This window comes from Crocodylus porosus, unplaced genomic scaffold, assembly GCF_001723895.1.
Source record: "Crocodylus porosus isolate Cpor-Errol unplaced genomic scaffold, CroPor_comp1, whole genome shotgun sequence".
In the NCBI taxonomy this organism is placed as follows: domain Eukaryota; kingdom Metazoa; phylum Chordata; order Crocodylia; family Crocodylidae; genus Crocodylus; species Crocodylus porosus.
The window spans coordinates 119,936,196-119,956,479 of NW_017728886.1; the positions used below are offsets into that span (position 1 = coordinate 119,936,196).

At 40.5% G+C, this 20,284-nt stretch overlaps 1 protein-coding gene across 1 annotated transcript in view; it reads right to left on the minus strand.

Annotated features, from left to right (window-relative positions):
• Positions 1 to 20,284, minus strand: part of ABCA13 (ATP binding cassette subfamily A member 13) — a 368,570-nt gene that overhangs the window by 134,809 nt on the left and 213,477 nt on the right. Inside the window, 3 exon segments of the mRNA XM_019537509.1 lie at positions 1,910 to 2,028; positions 4,982 to 5,063; positions 6,947 to 7,193. Coding sequence (XP_019393054.1) covers positions 1,910 to 2,028; positions 4,982 to 5,063; positions 6,947 to 7,193 — 448 coding nt within the window.

Consider the following 20,284-nt stretch of genomic DNA (forward strand, 5'->3'; position numbering starts at 1 on the left):
CATTAATCTCTATGGCAGATAAACTACACAACTCACTGAACTGAGATACACTAGCATTTCTAATACTGGCCATTTTCAAGAGCTAGGCATTGCTGCAAAAGTCTTGCTAAGCTAGAAAGCCCCAAATCCTCATTAACTGACTGCTGTGTAGTTTCCAAGTGTTACAAACATATTCAGCAGTGTGTTTGCAGGAATCTACATATTCAGCTAAGTAAACACCAAAATCCGCCATTTAGGTTAAGAAAGGTATAATGGGAAAGTTTGTTAGAATGCCTTATTCTAAGGTTAATACAATTAATAAACTATTGGTAAACAAATAAAATTGTATATCGATAATAATTAGTGATTTCTGTGACCCTGTGCATTTATGTATTGCTACAATGCAACTGCATGCTTACACTGTTTTCTTAACCAAACAGAAACTTTAGGGATAATATAAGGTGGGGGTAACTTCATTAATGTGACGAAGAAAAACAGAAAAGGGAAAAGGCATGATGAGCGATTTTTGCCCAACCTGTGGCAGGTAGTTGCCTGGGCACACAGCAGAGCTGGGGCCCTGTGGCTGTCAGATGCCATTTCCCAGCAGCACCAGTGGCAGCACAGGCTCCTTCCAGCTGCACTGCCATCAACCCATCCCTGCTGCCTGGGCACCCTGGCCTGTCCACCTCACACTCACTGCCAGGGGCAGGACCCATACAGACCGGGTGCTCAGCCAGACATCTGGGATGGGGCCACGGGCCAGCGAGGAGTGGTGTTTGGGTGCAAGATGGGCAAGTGGAGCCAGAGAAACCCCAGGATCTCAGGGCAGTAACAGTGTGTGGGGTCAGAACAAAGTCACAATTCACTCAGCGCATGTCCCTGCCTGCAAAACTGGGGCTCTGCCTTCCCCAGCCAGAGCACACAGCTCTGTGGCCGGGAAGCTGCATCTAGGGCCGGGGCCAAGCCCAGAATCCTGAAGCAGTGAAAATGCGAGGCCTGGGCCAGAGCAGAGCCATGATCTGCTCTATGCATGCCCCTTCCCATGGGACCCACACGCATCACAGGAGTGTGCACGCAGCAGATCGTGGCTCTGGCCCAGGCCCCAGCTCTGTGCTGTCACTGCCTGTAACTCCATCCTGTGATCCCAGCCTCACCCATTCCTCCTGCTCCAGCACATCTCTCCCAAGCCTCCCATAGCCCCATTCCACATATGGAGTTTTGGTGAGTTATTGTGCGGTGGTTGGGGTTGCTGACCTAGCCTGTGACACCTCAACAAAACTCTCTATATGGTCCATAGGCCCAAATAACTGCCTGACCCTGATGTCAGGGATAAGAAATTCTCCTGGATTTCATAATGACATCAGTTTAGCTAACTGATATCTTATAGAACCACTGAAAACTTAATTCAGTCTAGGTCCCAGTGTCTGAATAAAACCAATGAGGATCTCAGATTGGCTTAATCTACTCCGATAGATAATGGAGACCTGCTTTGTGATCCTAAATTACAGAGATTCATAATTTTGAAACAGGAAGTCTTATGTTGCACCTGTACTATTTCAGTAACAATCCTGATATCTGTTTGTATATGGCCAAGTTTTCATTCACTGCTCTTGAGTTGTTATACCAGGAGTGGGCAATTATTTTGGGCACAGGGCCGCTTACTGAGTTTTGGCAAGCCATCGAGGGCCAAATGACAGGCAGCCCAGGGCAGATAAATATTAATTTTCTAAAATTTTTAGGGTCCCCGCGGGCCAGATAGAATGGCCTGGCAGGCTGCATCCAGTCCCTGGGCCACATTTTGCCCACCGCTGTGTTATACTCTACTCATGTCTGTAGCACACAAGACAAAAACTCTATTCCATTGTTCTAGCACAACTTTCTAGAAAACTGATTAAAAAAAGGGGAAATCCAGGGGAATATTAAAAAATACCTTGCTTTGTTAGAAGGTCTGATTAAATATTCTTCCACATTGAACCCTGAGAGGTTGTACAGGAGATGTCCTTGCATATTCTTCAAGTAGGGAACTGAGATATTAATAATTGGGCACTTCTAAAAATAAAAATAGCACACAAATTACTAAGGTTCCTTCAAAAACTTCAACCACTATATGTTCAGCCTCAAACTTTACTGTACTGCATTTTAGCTGTAATTGTATTTTGCAGCTTTTATAACTTTTTGATAAATTATGTATGGTTTTATGTTTATATGGCATTTAAAATAATTACATCACCTATATATATGGTACAATATTTTCAGTCACCTTTGTTTTAGAAACATCAAAAACTTTATGAATGCGAGCTTGGAAGGTCTGCAGCCATGAAAAGCACACTGAGACTTTTACAGTCACTAACATTCATCTGTTGAACATGAAAATAAATACACAAAAATGCACTGGATGGATTATGAAAGAGAGGCAGAATTCAAAATCATCCAAAATATTTTTAATATTGTCCAATGGACTGAAGACGGGAACATACAAAGATGATTCATAGACAATCAGTCACTTCCAAAAATAAGCAGATTACAACATCAAGTGATGAGACATTTTGTACAGTGGAAATGAGCAGTGAGAAGTGTTGGATGTACCCAAAACCTAGATAAGCTAAAATTTGCCGTTTTCGAGATTCTTCTTCCTCTGCATAGATACAGACTGCCTCCACTGTCCACCTGTGAGTGGCTTCTCCTTTCTTCCACCTTCTTGCCCTTCTCTCAGAATCAATGTTCTATCCAGCGTTCTCAGCCCATCCTTCTCCCTGTCCTTGGGTAGGGTGCTCTGCACCCCATTTCAGCAGTTTGTTTCAGCAGTCCCTTCTGTGGCTCATCTGCCTCAGCATGGCCCAACCATTTTCTCTTGGAGCTAAGGAATAGGAGGATGTTTAGGAAATCCATACCTGTAACAGGGAACCCTGGCCCTGTTACCAGAAGACAGGTCGGCCCCTTTAAAACCAGAACTTTCTGGGCACAGCAAGCTGGTAAGGTGGGGGTTAAAAGCTGAGCCAGTGGAGTTTCGGGGCCACTCCCCAGCTTCAAACTTGCAACCACATGGCTGTGGGGACAGTGGACGGGCCTCTGGGCCAGGGAGACTGGGCTCTAGACTGCAGCAAAAAGGAGAGCCACGAGCCCCAGGATTAAAGAGCTAGAGCCTTGGAGTCAAACCCTATCTGGTGGGTTCAGACAGGGAGGCCTCACTAGAGAGAGACTGGGGTCAAGGCCAAGGGTGGCAGAAGACCCCAACATACAAAAACAATAGGCGGTCTCCTGCTTATATTTCCATCAAGATGTGGCAGGTGAGTAGACAGTGGGACACAAGAAACCTTAAGGGGACTCCAAGGTTGCCCCACATAAGGTGCGGATAACGCAAAAGATGGTGCTGGGGAGGGAGACCTGTTACAATACCCAACCTGGAGCACTGCCTAGCTGTGCAGAAGCATCCCCTCCAGCTAAGAGCGCTACAGCTTCAGGAAAGCTCCCTTGGCCACCTCCATTAAGTGCTGATCTGTCCATTTTCTGTTGTGCTTCCCAGATATGGTCTCCACTACATAACCTTGCTATCTGGATCTTTGCTCTCATCAGCCATCATGTTTACCACTACAGGCCATTACTCCATAATCTCCCTAACCCCTCTCCCTGGCTCACTGCCTTGCAGTCTCTCTGGCCTCTGGCTGCCCAGTAAGAGCAGTGTAACACCAGTCCTGGATCTCCTCAGGCCTTGCTAGCCTGCAGCCGAGGGACTTGGGTCCCTAGCCTCCTCCTTACCTATCACTACAGTGGCCAGAACTGTAATCAGTGTCCAACCTGTAAAATGAATGAATATTCAGTGCTACATCTAAGTAAGTAATAGAGAAAGTATAAGCAGTGAATACTGAATGCTGCTAAGGCAGGTTTGAACTCTAACCAATCAAAACTACTAAGTCTTGGTTTGTCAGGGTTCATACAGTAACATTTTAAACAGAATTATATTTGAAAGGCCTGAAATCTCTTTTTGGGAAAATACATTCTATCAAAATTTCAAAGATATTTGGTTCATATAGGCCTCCTCTACACATTACAGGTATTGAACAATTAACTGGTTAATTGTGCAATTACCTGAGACCAGCTACATGTGCAAAGTAGCTGTTACACAATAAAAAGTTTCAACCAGATATAAAGTTAGATTTCTGAAAGGAGTACTAACTTTATAGCTGGTTGTTATCAACCTTTAATTTATATGTGTATCGGGTTTTCCTTGAAGCTGGGAGCCCCGGAATCTGACAAGGGTCCCAGCCAGGGCTGCAAGCCCTGCAACTGCTGGGGACCCTCAGCCCCAGCAGCTGTGGACTCTGGGTCCGAGCTGCATCCAGCAGCCGCTGGGACCACCAGTCCTGTAGCTGTAGATGTTGGGCCCCTACAGCATCCCTTCCCCAGGCAAGAGGATTGCTGCTGAGGTAATCCTCCAGCCACAGAGGTTTTCCACATCCCCAGGGCAGAGGGATCGCCTGAACCTCCCAGCCCCAGGGAATTCATATAGCCCCAGGGAAGGGGGATGGTCCTTGCATCAATCTTTTAGCTGTGCAGATTTCCCACATCCCTGGGGCACAGTGATTACCCTGTAGAAATTCTTTGGCCCTGGGCAGTTTCATGCACCCCTGGGGTGGAGAGACTGCCCCAATGGTGATCCTCAGGCCCCAGGTGTTTCACAAGCATAGTAGGAGGCATAATGTGTGAATCACACATTAGATCCCATCGTGCCTTTACCTGCACATAGACGGGGCTGCAGCATACCTTTTACAATGAGCCATTCCTGGAAGATGTAGTTGTTTCACAAGCTCAGCATAGCAGACTGCAAGCAGTTTGGCTAAGTGCAGTCTAAAAATTGTTTTACAACTCATTTCCCTGCAAACTCCAGAACATGGAGTCAAAGCAGTACAAGAGACAGAATGAAATCTCCCGTCATAATGAGGCCAATCCACTGAGTTCCTTTTTTTTTTTTTTTGCTTATTTTATAGGAATGGAAGAAATATACCTGTTGATCTGACACACACCCACAAGAATCCAAAATTTTTTGTGGTGAACTAGGCTCAGTCTGCCAACACAAATCATTTTTTCTAAGGGAGCAAACGTAACAAGAGAAAAAAAATCATTAAAAGAAAAAAAACAAATATTTTATTTAACAGAACATGTCTACAGTATAGCAAACTATGACTCTATATTGACAACCTTCACATTCTAGTCTATAACAGTATCTTCTCTTTAGTAAATTGTGGGCGACTGTCAAAATGGCTTCCAATTTATCACGAAAAATACCTATGCATGCAAATCAGCCAATTAGTTGCTGACCTGGTGTTTGCATTCACAAGGCAAATAAACATGTGACCACAACCACAAATAATCTAAATTTGAAAATCCAGGCTTCTATATAATGAATACTGATTCAACAGAATAAGCCTTGCAATTGCTGACTGTGCCACCACTGATTTCATTCAAACTGACTAAAGGACTAATCAAAATTCCTCCAGAATTAATAGAAAGTCTATCGCTTACATGGCTTGAGATTTCCTCTAAAAGGAAGCTCTATGATATTTTTCAGCTGTAAGCAAGCCCAATCAATAGAGCATTTTTTAAAACTCATGCTATAATGGCCAAGCAAAGCATAAGAAAATAAAACACAGAAATAGAAATTATTTACAAAATCTCATATTACCTCTTATTTACTTTTGGAGGCATAGATATTCTTTTAAACTTCTATTTTGTAAAGGAAGGGAAGATTGTTCCTCTTCAAGCAAATAACAGTGAACAGCGGTTTGTTTAATGACTTATTATTATATTAAAAACCTTACAAAGCATGACATTTAAATAGCCGTTCCAAAAAAACGCATGCACTATAACAATAGCTGTAATCATTAAATCAGTCAAGTAGCGCATTAATAAAGATGTATTGTTTCACTTACATATCTTGTCTTGAGTACACACATGGATGTTGCCAGTCTGCAAAATATCTCAATAGGACATGAGAGAGATTTTGTAGGTCATCACTGTCAGTGCTGCTCAGAGACAAGGGAGTAATCAGTAAGGTCATCAGTACAAAGAAAACCTATGTTTGCACTCAGACCCTTACCAAGCTTACCTTTGAAATCAAGGAATCATAAATGAGCAATATGCCCTAATACTATATTCACAGCAAAAAGGCTTTACCAGGACAGAAAATAGATAACAACCCATTTTATCAAGTAAAAATAGAAGGACACCAGTTTTAACAATTAAATATTAAAATATTTAAATATGTACGAATTTCTAAGATCACTATGTGAACATTATCTGTGCCTCAAAGCCAATTATTTCTTCTAGATACTGGCATCAATCCCCACAAGCTGCCACACAAGAGGAAGATATACTCCTAGCATTTCATTTATAAATTCAAAGGCGTGGGCTCTCTCTTTATGATGACAGAATCTGCATCTACTCTTTTGATCTATATCAGGCAAAGGAATATCTCTGCCCAGAATACTAACAGATTATGCATAACACAGCATTTGTATTTGGTAGACTGGGACCACAGAACCTGTAAATAAAGCCCATCTACAGACATTGTAAACTCCAAAAAAACTACCTGTGCATACTGAGGTTAAAAGCAGCAAGGACTACAGGTTTTCTGAGTGCTATGCTAGATTTGCAAACTTTGGAATTTTTGTGATTATGCCTCCATACTGCTCCAAAATCTATCTAAGTAACAGAAACACATGTTATCATCATGTACTTAGATACATTATGCTCTTCAAATTCTCCAGAGCCATAAAATGAATGCTTACAATAAATGTTCATGTCTGGTGGGGTGGGAAGTCCTGAAGATTTTTTTTTCCTTAATAAAATCTGGTTGCTGTGTCATAGTAGTTTTGATTATGCTGCTTTTAAAAAGTTTATTTAAAAAATGACAGCTCTTTAAAGAACAATAATACTGTCCACACTTTTTGATGATAAATGAGCTCTTTACCTAAAGAAGGATTCTGCATTGTCATAAAGTCCGGGGGTCAACTTGAGCGAAGGATAATCAATTGCCAATGGCTTCACAGTAAACAAGGCCATTGCCATGGTAACAAAGAGGACAGGCAGTAAAACATTTGACAGAGTTCCTCTCCAGTTTCGTCTGGTGTGGTGAAACCTCTTCAACAGAAGGGCAGCAATCTGTGTGAGAGCGAGGCTGGCTCCATGCACAGTCTGAGCATCCATGAGAGAGCTATCTGCCATGAGACAAACACATCTCTTCACAAATAAGAACCCTTTTTCTGGGAAACAACAGGATCTTTGTACCTTACTATATTCTCAGAGAACAAAATGAACCCTTTTACAGAAAAGGGGGAAAAGAAATCCTGCCCCAGAAGAACAATTCACCTTCCAGAGGGAACAGTTAGTCCCTAACAACATGAAGAATAAAATAATGTTCAGAATATCAATTTATAATAATAAGTAAATGTTAATAATAACATAATAATACAAATCATGCCATCTTTACTTAGGCCAAAATTGCTACCGAAGTAAATGGTTAATGTGAGCTTTAACTGAATAAAAGACCATGGTAAAGTCAGACGAAACTGAAACAGTAAAGATCATCACCTCACTAGCACCTGCGTACCAGCTTTGGTATACAATACTTTTTTAAAAAACTGTAAAATATTGCATCTTAAACCATGATATGTAGCTGCTGGCTTGAGCAGTATAGTGTGGAATCACACTGCCCCAAGGAAAAAAACAAGCCATCTCAGAAAAACACAAGCTGACGCTTATGGCTCAAAGGGAACACTGGAAGTGGCATCATTCCAGCATCACAGAAGTAGAAAGGACCACCTAGATCTTTGGGTCTAGTGCACAGTAGGCTCCACCTATGCCCAACAGAGAACTGAACACAATTCTGTTAGACCCTTGCTCAAGTCATGAAAAAAGACAACCGCTTTTATAACTAGAGGTGATGAAGCAGGGCACCAGCCCTGGGTATTAACTTAGAAGGCAACCGACCTCCCTCTAGTACATGCTCATTAGCTTCTATGGGTTTATGGGGCCTGATCTAACTTCCACTAAAATCAGTGGCATTTTTCAATGAATAGGAGACAGAACAGGTGTCAAGAAAAGACATGCCAGGATCACAGTGCTAAGTCCCATAAAATCGATCAATTCATATTCCTGCCAATACAGGATTGAGTCCTCTAATGCATTTGCTAATGCTTTATCCAATCCAAGTTTTAAAATCCCAGCTCATGCATCTTCCTTCATTTCCCCAAGAGAGAGTTTCCACAGCCTATTACATCTCATAGGTCAGAGATTTCCTAGAGATTCCTTTTCTTAGTTTCGTCTCATTGCTTTTAGTTATACTCCTGTGAATCACCCTAATTACTTTGTCTCCATTCTTGACATTAACACCATTTAGATGTGTGTAAGATTATTGCTATGCCCCTCTTTAGTTGTTGCTTAGCCAAGCTGAATATACATTCAACTATTCCTTTTAGTTAAATTGTATTAGTCTCTGGGGTAGCTTTATAACAGCTGTTGTTTGCAATGTAAAAGGATTGAGAGGCCCTGCTTGCACTAAGAGTCAATACAGCCTCAGAAGACTTGCCATATCTAATGGCCCCTTAAGATATACCCCTTTTATCTTGAACCCTATATATTGAGCTTTCCATAAACGTTATTTCTGCAATAGCTTTTCACCATTGTTTGAATGGGAGCTTTCAATTAGCCTCCAATTAATTGTTCCTTGCCTTTCACAGTTTCTTCTGATGCACTAGCAGTTTATTCTTTAATTTTAAAAGGCACTTCCTCATATGAGGGTAAGGCCATATTTTACATAGAAAACCACATTAGCTAAAATAATTACAGCTGCAGGGAAGAAGAAGAAATACAAATCGCAGAGGAAGAGAGTTAGTTATGATGCAGATTAAAATACAGAAGTTAAGCGGGTGAAGAGAAAAGCAAAATCAAAAGACAAAATTTACCTAAAAGTTTGCATGTTGAAGAATACAAACCAAATTCTGTGCTCAGGGACCATGTACTCCCAGTGAAAGTCAAACTGACTGGGCCATCACATGGAATTTGTCCTATGAGTTTCCTCTTTCCACTGCAATATTATCATCATATTCCATATAAAGTCTGATGAAGGTAAGTATCTGAAAATAAGACACTCCCCCATAAAGCATCTCAAGATGAATCTCAAAATGAATGATTTTGATGCATTTCAATTTTGGTAAAGTCTTGGGCCATATACAGACATTCAGTTTCTCCTGGGAGGAAAAACCAAGAGTGTACAGGTGTTCGGTATTTTTCTACCAGTGCAAAAATATCCATTCCAGGAGAAAAAAAACCCCAGAACATGAAGAGTTAAATCACTCTTGGGAGAGTTTCTCCTAAAAAAGTGCATGTCTGTACATGTTTCTTTCAGAGAGTTGCTACAGCACAGTTCTCCAACATCGCCCCACGCCCTCTCTGAGAGACACTTGAACTAGACTCTGCTGCTCCCATTAAGCAGGGAGCAGAATACATTCCCGTTGCAAATCTCACATTACAAATCTCACATTGTGCTGCAGGGGGACACAGGCTAAACCTGAGCAGTCTAAGTAAATCAATCAGGGCTGCACAGTGCACTGCTACCATCTATCTACAGGCTAACTGAGGGAACCTGCAGAGTATATTGAAATGTGTGCACAGGGCCCCCTGACTGCAGCACCAGCACTGTAAGCTCTCTGCTTTTCAGGGGCTCAGCATCTGAATCTCTGGGAGGGACCTCTAGGTAAATTACTCTACTTGGAAAACAAACTCAGGAGAATTCTCCAAGATTATTTGAACGTGTATACACAGCCTGAATCAGTTCAAACAAAACAGCATGTTGCTGAATCAAAAGCACAAATAAGTAAATGGAGAAAAAAGCACAGTATGATATTTGAATCACTCACACTTCTTGATGTATAGCATATAATGCACAAATGCTAAAAACAAGCAAAGAATGGTTTAAAACCATTGGACTTTTGGATCGATAAGAGAAGCATTATGATTTCATAGAGGAAGGAGCTGACAATGAAAATAAAAGCTTGAGTTCACCAGCTCCACAGAAAAGAAAGAGGAGAAAAACGGGTTCAAATGAAGTATGGTAGCCTAGCAGAAAGAGGAAAAAGATGTAGATTGCGTCACACTGGACCACAGCAGCAGTCCCTGCTGTCAGATATCCTGACAGTTTCCCCAATGGCAGCCAGTATCAAATGCTTCAGAGGAAAATGCAAGGAATCCCACAGTAGACAGTTGGGGGAAAAAAACTCACTCCTGAGGGAAGATTTCTCATAATCCATACACTCGAATGTTAACATAAATTCTGATAATTGTATTTTAATCCCTTTTTATATTTTTACTAAACTCAGCATTGTATATTCCATTAAAGTGTGAAACCCCTCTGTCCATTGTGCTAAGTTTTTGGCCTAAGCGATGTCCTATGCAGTGAGCTCCAAAGTTCTACTTGCACGCTGTGTGAAAAGTATTTTATTACACCTTTCAGTTTTGATTGCCCACCTAGTTCCTACAGAAAATGTGGACAACAGAAACTCCCAATCTACCTTCTGTATAAACAGACCCAATCTTTTCAACCTTTCTCCACAAAAAAGTTTCATGGACCTAATATTCCTGCTGTTTTCTTTGAAATCTATTCCAATTCTACAACATCAATTCTAGAGAAGAGATGAAGGCTACACAGTTCTCTAGAGGAAGGTATGCCTTTGATTTATATAATGGCACTATGCTTTCTTGTACACAGTCCATCTGTATCATATCATTCTGTTTGACTGCAGCTGCATAGTGAGCAAAGGTCTACACCACTATGCCCCTTAACTGGATTACCAAGATATAAAATAACTTGGAAAAAAGAAAAACAAAGTCTGCACCCACTTGATATTCAACCAATACTGCTTCTCCATCTGCACATTCAGCCTAATATACTTACTTCTCCCTGGAATTTATGTGGTTATTTTTGCTTTGTAAATCTCTGAAGTAATTTCTCAGAAATCTTTGGTATGTATGTCAGGAGGTGTAAAGGAATCATGTAATTCAGGGAAACAGAATATTTTCATAGTTGGTAAAGTTCTTCATAAAGAAGAACAGAACAAGGCCAGGCAACTTCTAGGTTATAAAGTTAATTTTCATGCTAAAAGATTATGGAAATCTTCACATGAATAATTTAGCTGATAAAATTAAAAATTGGACCCAATTGTTAGAAATTGTCTTGTTAACTTATGAGTGCAATTATAGGCAGGGAGTGCAATTATTTTCACAATTAAATTGTACTTCCCAATTCATCCAGATTCTTCCTTTACATTTAGGAGCAAATTACTAGTAAATTCTAATTCATGCCACTATTAGCAAGTACTGGGAAATGAGAAGGAAAGCAACCTATTCATTTCATGAAGGGTCCTATGGACTTCTGAATATATAACCTGGTCAAAGGTTGTAGGTTCTAGCATTATGAACAGAGCCAAATGTTCTCAGACTGGATATATAACTGCCATATCAATATTTTTTCTTGAAAAATAGGTTTTCTTGTTTGAATTACTTTTGTCCATATTAGAAAAGAAGGCTGTCAGAGTATCATAGGATGAATGAGATTAGAGGTCCAGAGTTCTGTTTCTGACCCTCTAGGGCTTGGGGAAATAATTTAATTTACCCATGTACCTGTTTATCCACCTTAAAATGAACAAAGTATTTATGTGCCTCACAAGAGGTTTTAAGGAGCGGCCAATTTTCATGAAAGTGCTTTGAATCGCAGCTACTTTAACAATGTGAAACATGTAAAAGAACAAACCATACTCTTTGAATCCATCTTCACAGGATGATTATGCCGTGTCCTTGTAAGTAGGGGCAAAATACTGACTAACTAGTAGAGTGAGTTAAAAAACCTAAATTATCTTCTTGGAAAATTTCTCAAGAAAAATTACCTTCTGACAGAATTCCCATAAATACTATGCCACACTCTCTACTTTGAGATATTTTACTTAAAAACACAATAGGCCTTGCTTTTAATCCCATGATCTAACATTGTGCTGCCAGGGCCTAGGCTCACCACAGCACTCCTAGAAGAACATGAGCAGTATGAAGAGGGAAAGTGGGAAAAACAAAAATTTGGGGGCATATTCTTTACTGAACTAACTGCATGGCTGGGATAGATTTAGACAAGTTTATGAGTGCAACACAATCTTCTTCAGGTCTAAGACACAGCTTGAAGAGGGAAAATCATCTGACCATAATTAAATGAAGAAAGGATGAGCATGGCAAGAAGTGCTAAAAAAAAGAATTAAAAAAAAAATCAAATATTGTGAGGAACCCCCATATCTTATTCTCCCTGGGTGCATCTACACATGCAATTAATGTACCTGAATAAGCCTTGGTGCATGTTGTGCTAGAGTTTATTACTTCTGGGCACACATTTACTTATGTACCTGGGATTGCAGCACATTGAGCCAGGCCAATACAGCCCCAGCTGGCAGGAGACTTAAAGGGTCAAGCCTGCCACCCTAGAGCTGACTCCTCCCTAGCTCAACATGCTGCGGAGGGGGTAGCTAGGGCACAAGGGTGCTACAGTGCAAGGATAGATGACAGGCAGCCCCCACACTGTAGCACCCTCATGCTTTAGTCAGCCCCAGTCACTGTCTACACATACATTGAAAGTCAGTAAATAACTCCACTGTAGGATAGTACTTGTGTTGGGCACTACTATCCAACAGCATAGTTATAATTAGTTTATGGCAGCCTGGTAATGTTGAACATGTAGACAGTGATGCTTTACTGTGGAGCTAATAAGTCAACTCTAGTAAAGCACATATACAGATTCCCCTTCTCTGTACAGAAGTTGGAGTTCTGAAGTTTTACTGCATCAATGGCAAAAATGCACCCAAGTCACAGTGGCCACTTATACACATGATGCACCTTTGCACTGACATGTGCTAATCGGCACGCATCAAAGCCAGCTCAATCAATTGAGTTTGCTGCTAGCCTGCTGGAGCATGCTGTAGCAGCCTCCATGTCGATGTTTTCAATGTCCCAATATTTGAAAATGGAGGTGGGGGGACTTTAGCTAAAGCTTATTGAATGAGCTTTAGTTAAAGCTCCCCTGCTGCCATTTTGAAGCAGAAGATACTGAATATACATGACACTGTGGGTGCTTTAATTAGAGTGGTTCTCAGAGCCACTGGAATTAAAGTGCCCCTCCCCCCCCTCCACTCCAGGGGATGTGTATAGACATCCAGTGTTTAAATCCACATTTACTCTTTGGATCTAGGATTCATGTTCAGGTTTCTCTCATATGATAAATACATTGCAGTTTCATATAAAATAAATCACAGAATCATAGAAAAGTAGGGTTGGAAGCTACCTCCAGAGGCCATCTAGTCCAACCCTCTTTAAGAGGCAGAATCATCCCTACCCAAACCCAATGTCTTTCCTATTAGTAAAACTACACAGTCAACCCTGATGCAACCACAACACGTAACACCCTAACCTGCCAAAGGTACAGCAGGGGACAATGGCGGCCAATGTCTTGCTGCTATAATGGTATAGGTTGTAGCCATACGGTTTAAGGACATAGGCCGTCAAGGTCCTTTGGGTAAATCTGATATCTTTCATTAGACCAACTCCAATAGTATGAAAAATTCTTCTTAGCAACCTTTGGGGTATGAATATCCTTCCTAGAAAGAGTACACACCAACTGCAGATGCTTCCTCAGCCTGATGAAGGGTATTTACACCTGAAAGCTTGCTAAGATGAATTTTTCCAATTATTTGGGTTGGTCTAATAAAAGGTATTAGATTTACCCAAAGAATTGCTTGCTGCTATAATGGTCTTTAAAATACATTTGACTGATTCAAGACCATGCTCCACATCTGACCATAGGGTAAAATTCCTTTCTGACCCCAAATATAGGAACCAGACTCACCCTGACTAGGGAGGAGGACCCTGTAGCCAGGAACCTCCAGGCTTAAGTCCCAGCATGAGTTTATTTAAATGCTTATTTTAAATAAGTTAGTAAGTACTGGGAATAAAAAAACATATATAAGGCTGGAGTTTCATGCTCCATCCACGATTTGGCTTTTAAGTACTACATATTGCACTATGCAATCCTCAGGGAAATTTATAGTGCGACACACAATAGATATGTCAATTTATCATCAAATAAATTAGGCTCAGTCTTTGTTCTGGTTGGTGTAAAAAAAACCCAGTTAAACAATTTTCCAGTTGTCATGAAGCCAGTGTTTCAGATAAAATAGGGCTGATACAAATGCTTTAACCATCAATTGAAAAAGCATTGTTCATCTTGTGCAGACAACAGAAACTGTAATAAGGTTAGTAGCAGCAGCTCCCCTTGCTGGTAGGGTGTTAGCTCTGGGACAATTAACTACCAAAGTAACAATTAATGATACCTTGTGCTGTATTCCTGGGTACTAATAACTAACTTTGTATAGGTGTACAAAGTTGGGTATAACATTCTCCCGTATCAGGTTCCCTCCACATGGAGATGAAAATGTCTAGAAAAGGCAAAACAGTGGGGAAACAAGGTCCTAAAGTTCACTGCTCACATGGGGAATGTAACCAAGTACTTCAGAACATGTTATGTATGCAGCAAGAGGATATTTGCTTTAATGTCACTGCAGAAGGCTATGTGGGCTTCTGATCACTGTCCCTGAAACAAGGGCCCCGGTCCTGAGGATGTGATTATTGCTTAAAAGTGCAGAGAGCTAAGGACTCTGCTTCACTGTTTAGCTGTCCGTTTTATTAGAGCCCCATCCCATTTGCCTGTTCTATGCCCGTGTTGAGTCCTGGCCCTGGAGTCTGGGTACATACAACTGTTAGGTGTTGAGGCCCTGGCTTTGGCCCTGATTGGAGAATGTTAGCTGCTGTTGTAATAAGGAATAGGACTTTAGCAGCTAGGAAATCCACCCCAGATGCTGGCAACACTGTTTTGATTGCCACTTGAAAGCTTTAACTGGTATCAAAATATCTTCTTCCCCAATACCACCTGGAATGGCTTTGGAAAAATACAAACACAAGAATTTACTTAAATACCTGGAATTAACTGTTTACAAGCAAAAGAAAAAAGGAAAATATGGCCAGTGGTGTCCCTCAGGGGTCCGTGCTTGCTCCAGTACTTTTCAGCATTTTTATCAATGATTTGGATGTGAAGGTGAAGAGCTCACTGGCCAAGTTCACAGACAACATGAAGTTCTAGAGGAGTGTGATCACGCTTAAAGATAGGCTGCAGATACAGGTGGACCTAGACAGGCCGGCAAGTTGGGTGGATCAGAACCAGATGAAGTTCAACACTGAGAAGTGTAAGTGCTCCATCTGAGGATGAACAATCCCCAACATACTTACAGGCTTGGTGGCACCAAACTAACTAGCACCATGACTGAAAGGGACCTAAAGGTGATAACAGACCATAGTATGAACTTGAGCCAGCAGTGCAATACTGTAGCCAGCACAGAAAACAATACTCTGGCATGTATCAACCGATGCATCTCAAGCAAAATCAAGGAAGTGATTCTTCCACTTCACTCAGCATTGGTGAGACTGCAGCTGGAGTACTACATGCAGTTCTGGGTGCTCCACTTCAACAAGGATGTGGAAAAGCTTGAGAAAGTCCAGAGAAGAGCTACCTGTATGATCAGAGACTTGCAAGGCAAGCCATACAAGGAAAAGCTGAGGGACTTGGGTCTCTTCAGCCTAAAAAAAAGGAGGCTGAGAGGGGACTTGGCAGCCACTTACTGCTATATCAGGAGAATACATCAAGGGCTTGGCAAACAACTGTTCACCAGGGCATCCTCGGGGGAAACCAGGAGTAATGGCCACAAACTCCCGGAAGACCATTTTAGGCTCAACACCAGGAAAAACTTCTTCATAGCTGCTAAGATGTCTAGACTATGGAAAAACTCCCTCCAGAGATGGTGCGATCACCTACCCTGGAAATCTTCAAGAGGAGACTGGATGGTCACCCCACTGTTGAAGTTGTCTTTCCTGCCTAGTGCAGCGGGCTGTACCCGATGATCTTATGAGGTCCCTTCCAGCCCCTAACAAACTATGAATCAGGGAATTTAGTGCACTGGATGGGATATATTACATTTCTGGAGGTACAGGTGTAAGATTCAGGAATGGTGGTGGTTCTGTTATGGAGTGTAGTTATTGTGGGAGTGGTGGAAATGGTTGGTAGGTTTTACAATTTTTGTCCTGGAATGGTCCAGGTCCATTTGGTGTACTTAGGCCCACCAGTAGTTTACTTCTGGTGATGAGGTTGGTGAGGTTTGGTGCTGTTTAAAGGCTAGGATGGGTGGTTCTGGAAAGATCTCTTTGAGAATTGGGTCTTCTAGTATGGGTTGCAATTGTTTGAGGATTTTCCATATGGGTTCCAGGGAAGGATAGTATGTTATAACCAATGGTGTGATTTGTGGGGATTTTCTTTTTGTACTGCAGCAATTCTCCACATGATATCCAGGTGGTTCTTTCAAAGCTATGATCTATCTCTCTGCAGGAATGTCCTTGTTGGGTGAAAGGCCTTTTGAGATTTGCAAGGTGATAATCACATGTATTCTCCTCAGTGCAAATTCAGTAGTATCAGAGGATTTTGGCTGTATATTAGTTTTCTAGGTGTGTTTAGGGTGATTGTTAGTTCTCTGTAGATATGCATGTTGGTCCATGGGATCCTTGTACATGGTAGTTTGCATTTTATCATTCTGGATATTAATCCTAGTGTCTAAAAAGGAAATATTTGTGCTGGAGTATGATGGAGAGGTGATAGCTACTGAATCTGTGATGGAAATCAATCAGAGACTGCAGGTTTATGGTCCAAATGATAAAGACGTCATACATATATACCTTAGGTTTAGTATGGGTTTGATGCTGCAGTTCTTGAAGAATTCTTCTTCTATGTGAGCCATAAAAAGTTTGGCATATTGTGGGGCCATTTTGTTGCCCATGGTCTGAAGGAAGGGTTGGTTATTGAAACTGAAGTTGTGTGTGACGATGAAGTGTATAGGTTCAGTAATATCTTTAGGCCTGTATTCTGAGTTGTAATCTTGCATTGGTAGATACATAAGGCAGGCTTTTTGCAGGAACACACATACACACACAGAGAAATCTTCTGAAAAATGTATTTGATGAAAAATCCTTTTTCATCTAGCATCCTGATAACTTATAAATAGTGGATTAAACAAGTAGCTACATTGATTTTAATGAACTAAACCAACTGCTCTATTATTTTCTAAGGGTCTCTGATGAGTGTGATAACCTAGATCAGCAGGGAGACAGACAGAGGGACAGACGGACAGAATAATGTTCTCAATGAGTAAAATTCCCACCTACACTGAAGTCCAGAACAAACATTATGTGCCATACAGTGCCATTCAGCTCTTAATTGGAAGGCTGACCTGGCAATTATATCGCATAAAGACCTTGTCAAGTGTAAGCTGTCAATATGGTAACAGAATTTACAGAGACTACTGGATGGACTCTAACATGGCAAACCCAAATCCTGGTTACTTGGTGCACTGTCTTTCAGACAAAGTGAAGGTGGACAAAGCATGCTCAGCCAGTTAAACCAGATTCTTCTCCTGAAAACAGCTTTATAGTCCAGGATTCTTCATCTCCAGCATACTGTCTAGAAAACAGACTGAGTGTTACATCCTCTTCTAGTGACTAAAGTCAGGAGATGAACAATTGCTTCCTTCTCAAGCAGTATAGAGCTGAACAGACTGTCAGAGTCAGACCTGTTTCCTAGCTCAGAACCTCAGCAATGAGGCAAAATAACTCCCACTTCAACATGTATACCTGTTACATATCCTGTACATACTACCTATGACAATTTGTTCAAACCAGAAACTATGAGGTTACTGTTCATATTTTGTGCTAGACTGAAGCTTTTTAGGTTTTGAGAATTGGTAGGATGTATTCCGACTGAATATTTACTGTCACTAAGCCAAGTTTGTGTGTGTTTATAGAATCATTTTTGTGAGGCATTTAGGCAGTATGGCAGTGCAACAGAAATGCCTATAAATAAATAAAGGGAGCTATATAAAATATTAGTACACAACAGTTTCTCTCTCCAAACACAGCACAAGTACCAGCTTTTATTCAGGAAAACATACAGCCAAGCCTGAACTTTAAACTAAAGCCAAAATTGACGTACCTCAACTGACACTCATACATAACAAATATTTGTTTAGGAAAATCACCCAAGAGTTTCAAAACTACATCTGATCACTTAACCATGAGTAAACTAAAAATGACTCTGTGGCATTTTCTAGAAAACATGTTCTAGCTTACCTGGAAGCATGTGCAATTTCAATTGAGAAGGACTTTTTGAGAAAGCTTTAGGTAAATGCAAATCTACTACTTTAGAGCAGTATTCCCATCAACCTCACATACAGCATAGCTAGGATTTTGTATTCTGTACTGGGATGCAAGTTCTTTGAGTACATGCAATATCTTTTATTAGACCAACTAAATAGTTAGAGAAAAGTTCTTTGCAAGCTTTTGGGCACAAAGCTTGCAAAGAACTTTTTTTCCAACTACTTAGTTTGACTAATAAAAGATATTACATCACTCAAAAAACCTTGCCAGCCTGTGTCATTAGACCAACATGGCTACAACCAACAACCCTGCATGGTATTTTGGTATGGCATTTATAGATTAGTGACAACATACACCAATGTATTCACGCTCTTTTGCCAAGCATTTTAAAATACCTTTTCAGACATGTAAGTTGTTTTATTGAGTTTTTTCCTACTTGAAAAATGAAAACCTGATTTGCTTTAACATTAAATATGCCTGAATAAGGAATCTTGACTTTTGGGGGCTACCTTACAAACAGTGATATGAGATACATAAGATTTAAATAAGGTTATATACATCTGTATCACATACATTTGAAATATAACTGCATTTGCATTGGAACTGCAAACTAACGCAAAACACCAAAATTAAACTTTGCCAAGGAAACCTTTATTTTGCCTACTTCATGCAAACTTCAGCTGCACGATTCTTCTCCTCCCCAACTCTGGACACCTGCCTCATTAAGTCCACAGGCTGGAAAGAACACTCAGCAAATGAGTCAGCCATTCAACATTCATTCTTACATTCCTCATCACTCTGTAGCTGACCCCATGCTCTAGTTACACCAGCCAAATTTGGCATGCAACAATCTTTAGAGAAATATTTCTTGCAGGTTGTTGAATTCCATTCGTCACTGTCGTATTCAGATGCCTCACAGCCATTAGTTTTTAGCACATGAATACTTATTTGTATTGCAGTATCCTTGAGATCAGTGATATTATTATCCCTATTTTACATGGGGAACTTAGCCACAGGATGTTAATACCAAAAAGTCTCAAATGAAATCTTATTTTCCAAAATGGAAAGATTTTCCCCTTAGATTTACTCAGACTGTATTATATAAAATGTACTTTGTGACCTAGAGCTACTATTTGTTCCTACCAGAAGTGATTTTTTTTTCATTTATTCATTCTTATGTCAATTAAAAAGCAACTGTTAGAGAGCCTGAGTGACAGAGAAGTGTCACGTGAACTGCCATCTACACAGGTTTCCTTCCACAAAGGTGCATTTAAATTTAGTTTGTAAATTACAGTAACTTATGAGTTTTGTGACTGGCAATTTACATGATGAGTAAACACATACCCTTTGATGTTAATGTTTTATAATGCTCATATAAAATACTGTAAACCCTTTACCAAAAGCTTCCTTGATTTCCAAACATCATTCTATTTCACAGTACATTAGGCTTTATTACACCTTTTTCTTCCTCTTCACCATATTTTCATTCCCTTTATTGAAGTAAACTAAATTTAGAATATGGAACAATCATTCCTCTAAACTGATGGATCTCTCTCATAAAGACTCAGACTAGCCATGTCAATCTCTAAGTCCTATACAGCAGTATGGTACATTTGCTCATCATTGCTCAAGGGAAAATAGGGTATTATTTAACTCAAGAAGAAGGTTAAACATCATAATAATATAAGCAAAACTAAAATATCAATGAAGCAAAATGCCTTGGGAAGAAAATTGGTCATTTGGCCCTTAAGAATAAGCTTATTGCCCAAAACATTTTTTTTAAATAAGGACATATATGGGCCTTTGTTTCACTGAACTAGCTTCCAAGAACTAACTGAAAAATGAAAAAAGGAAGGGGGAGCTACAGTTCATCCCAAACAAGAAAAGTTTAAGCGCTGTTTTTGAGAAAGCCAGAGTAAGGCTCCTAAAATTTCTTAAGGAGGAATTCCAAGGGATGAAGGATGTTATTGGA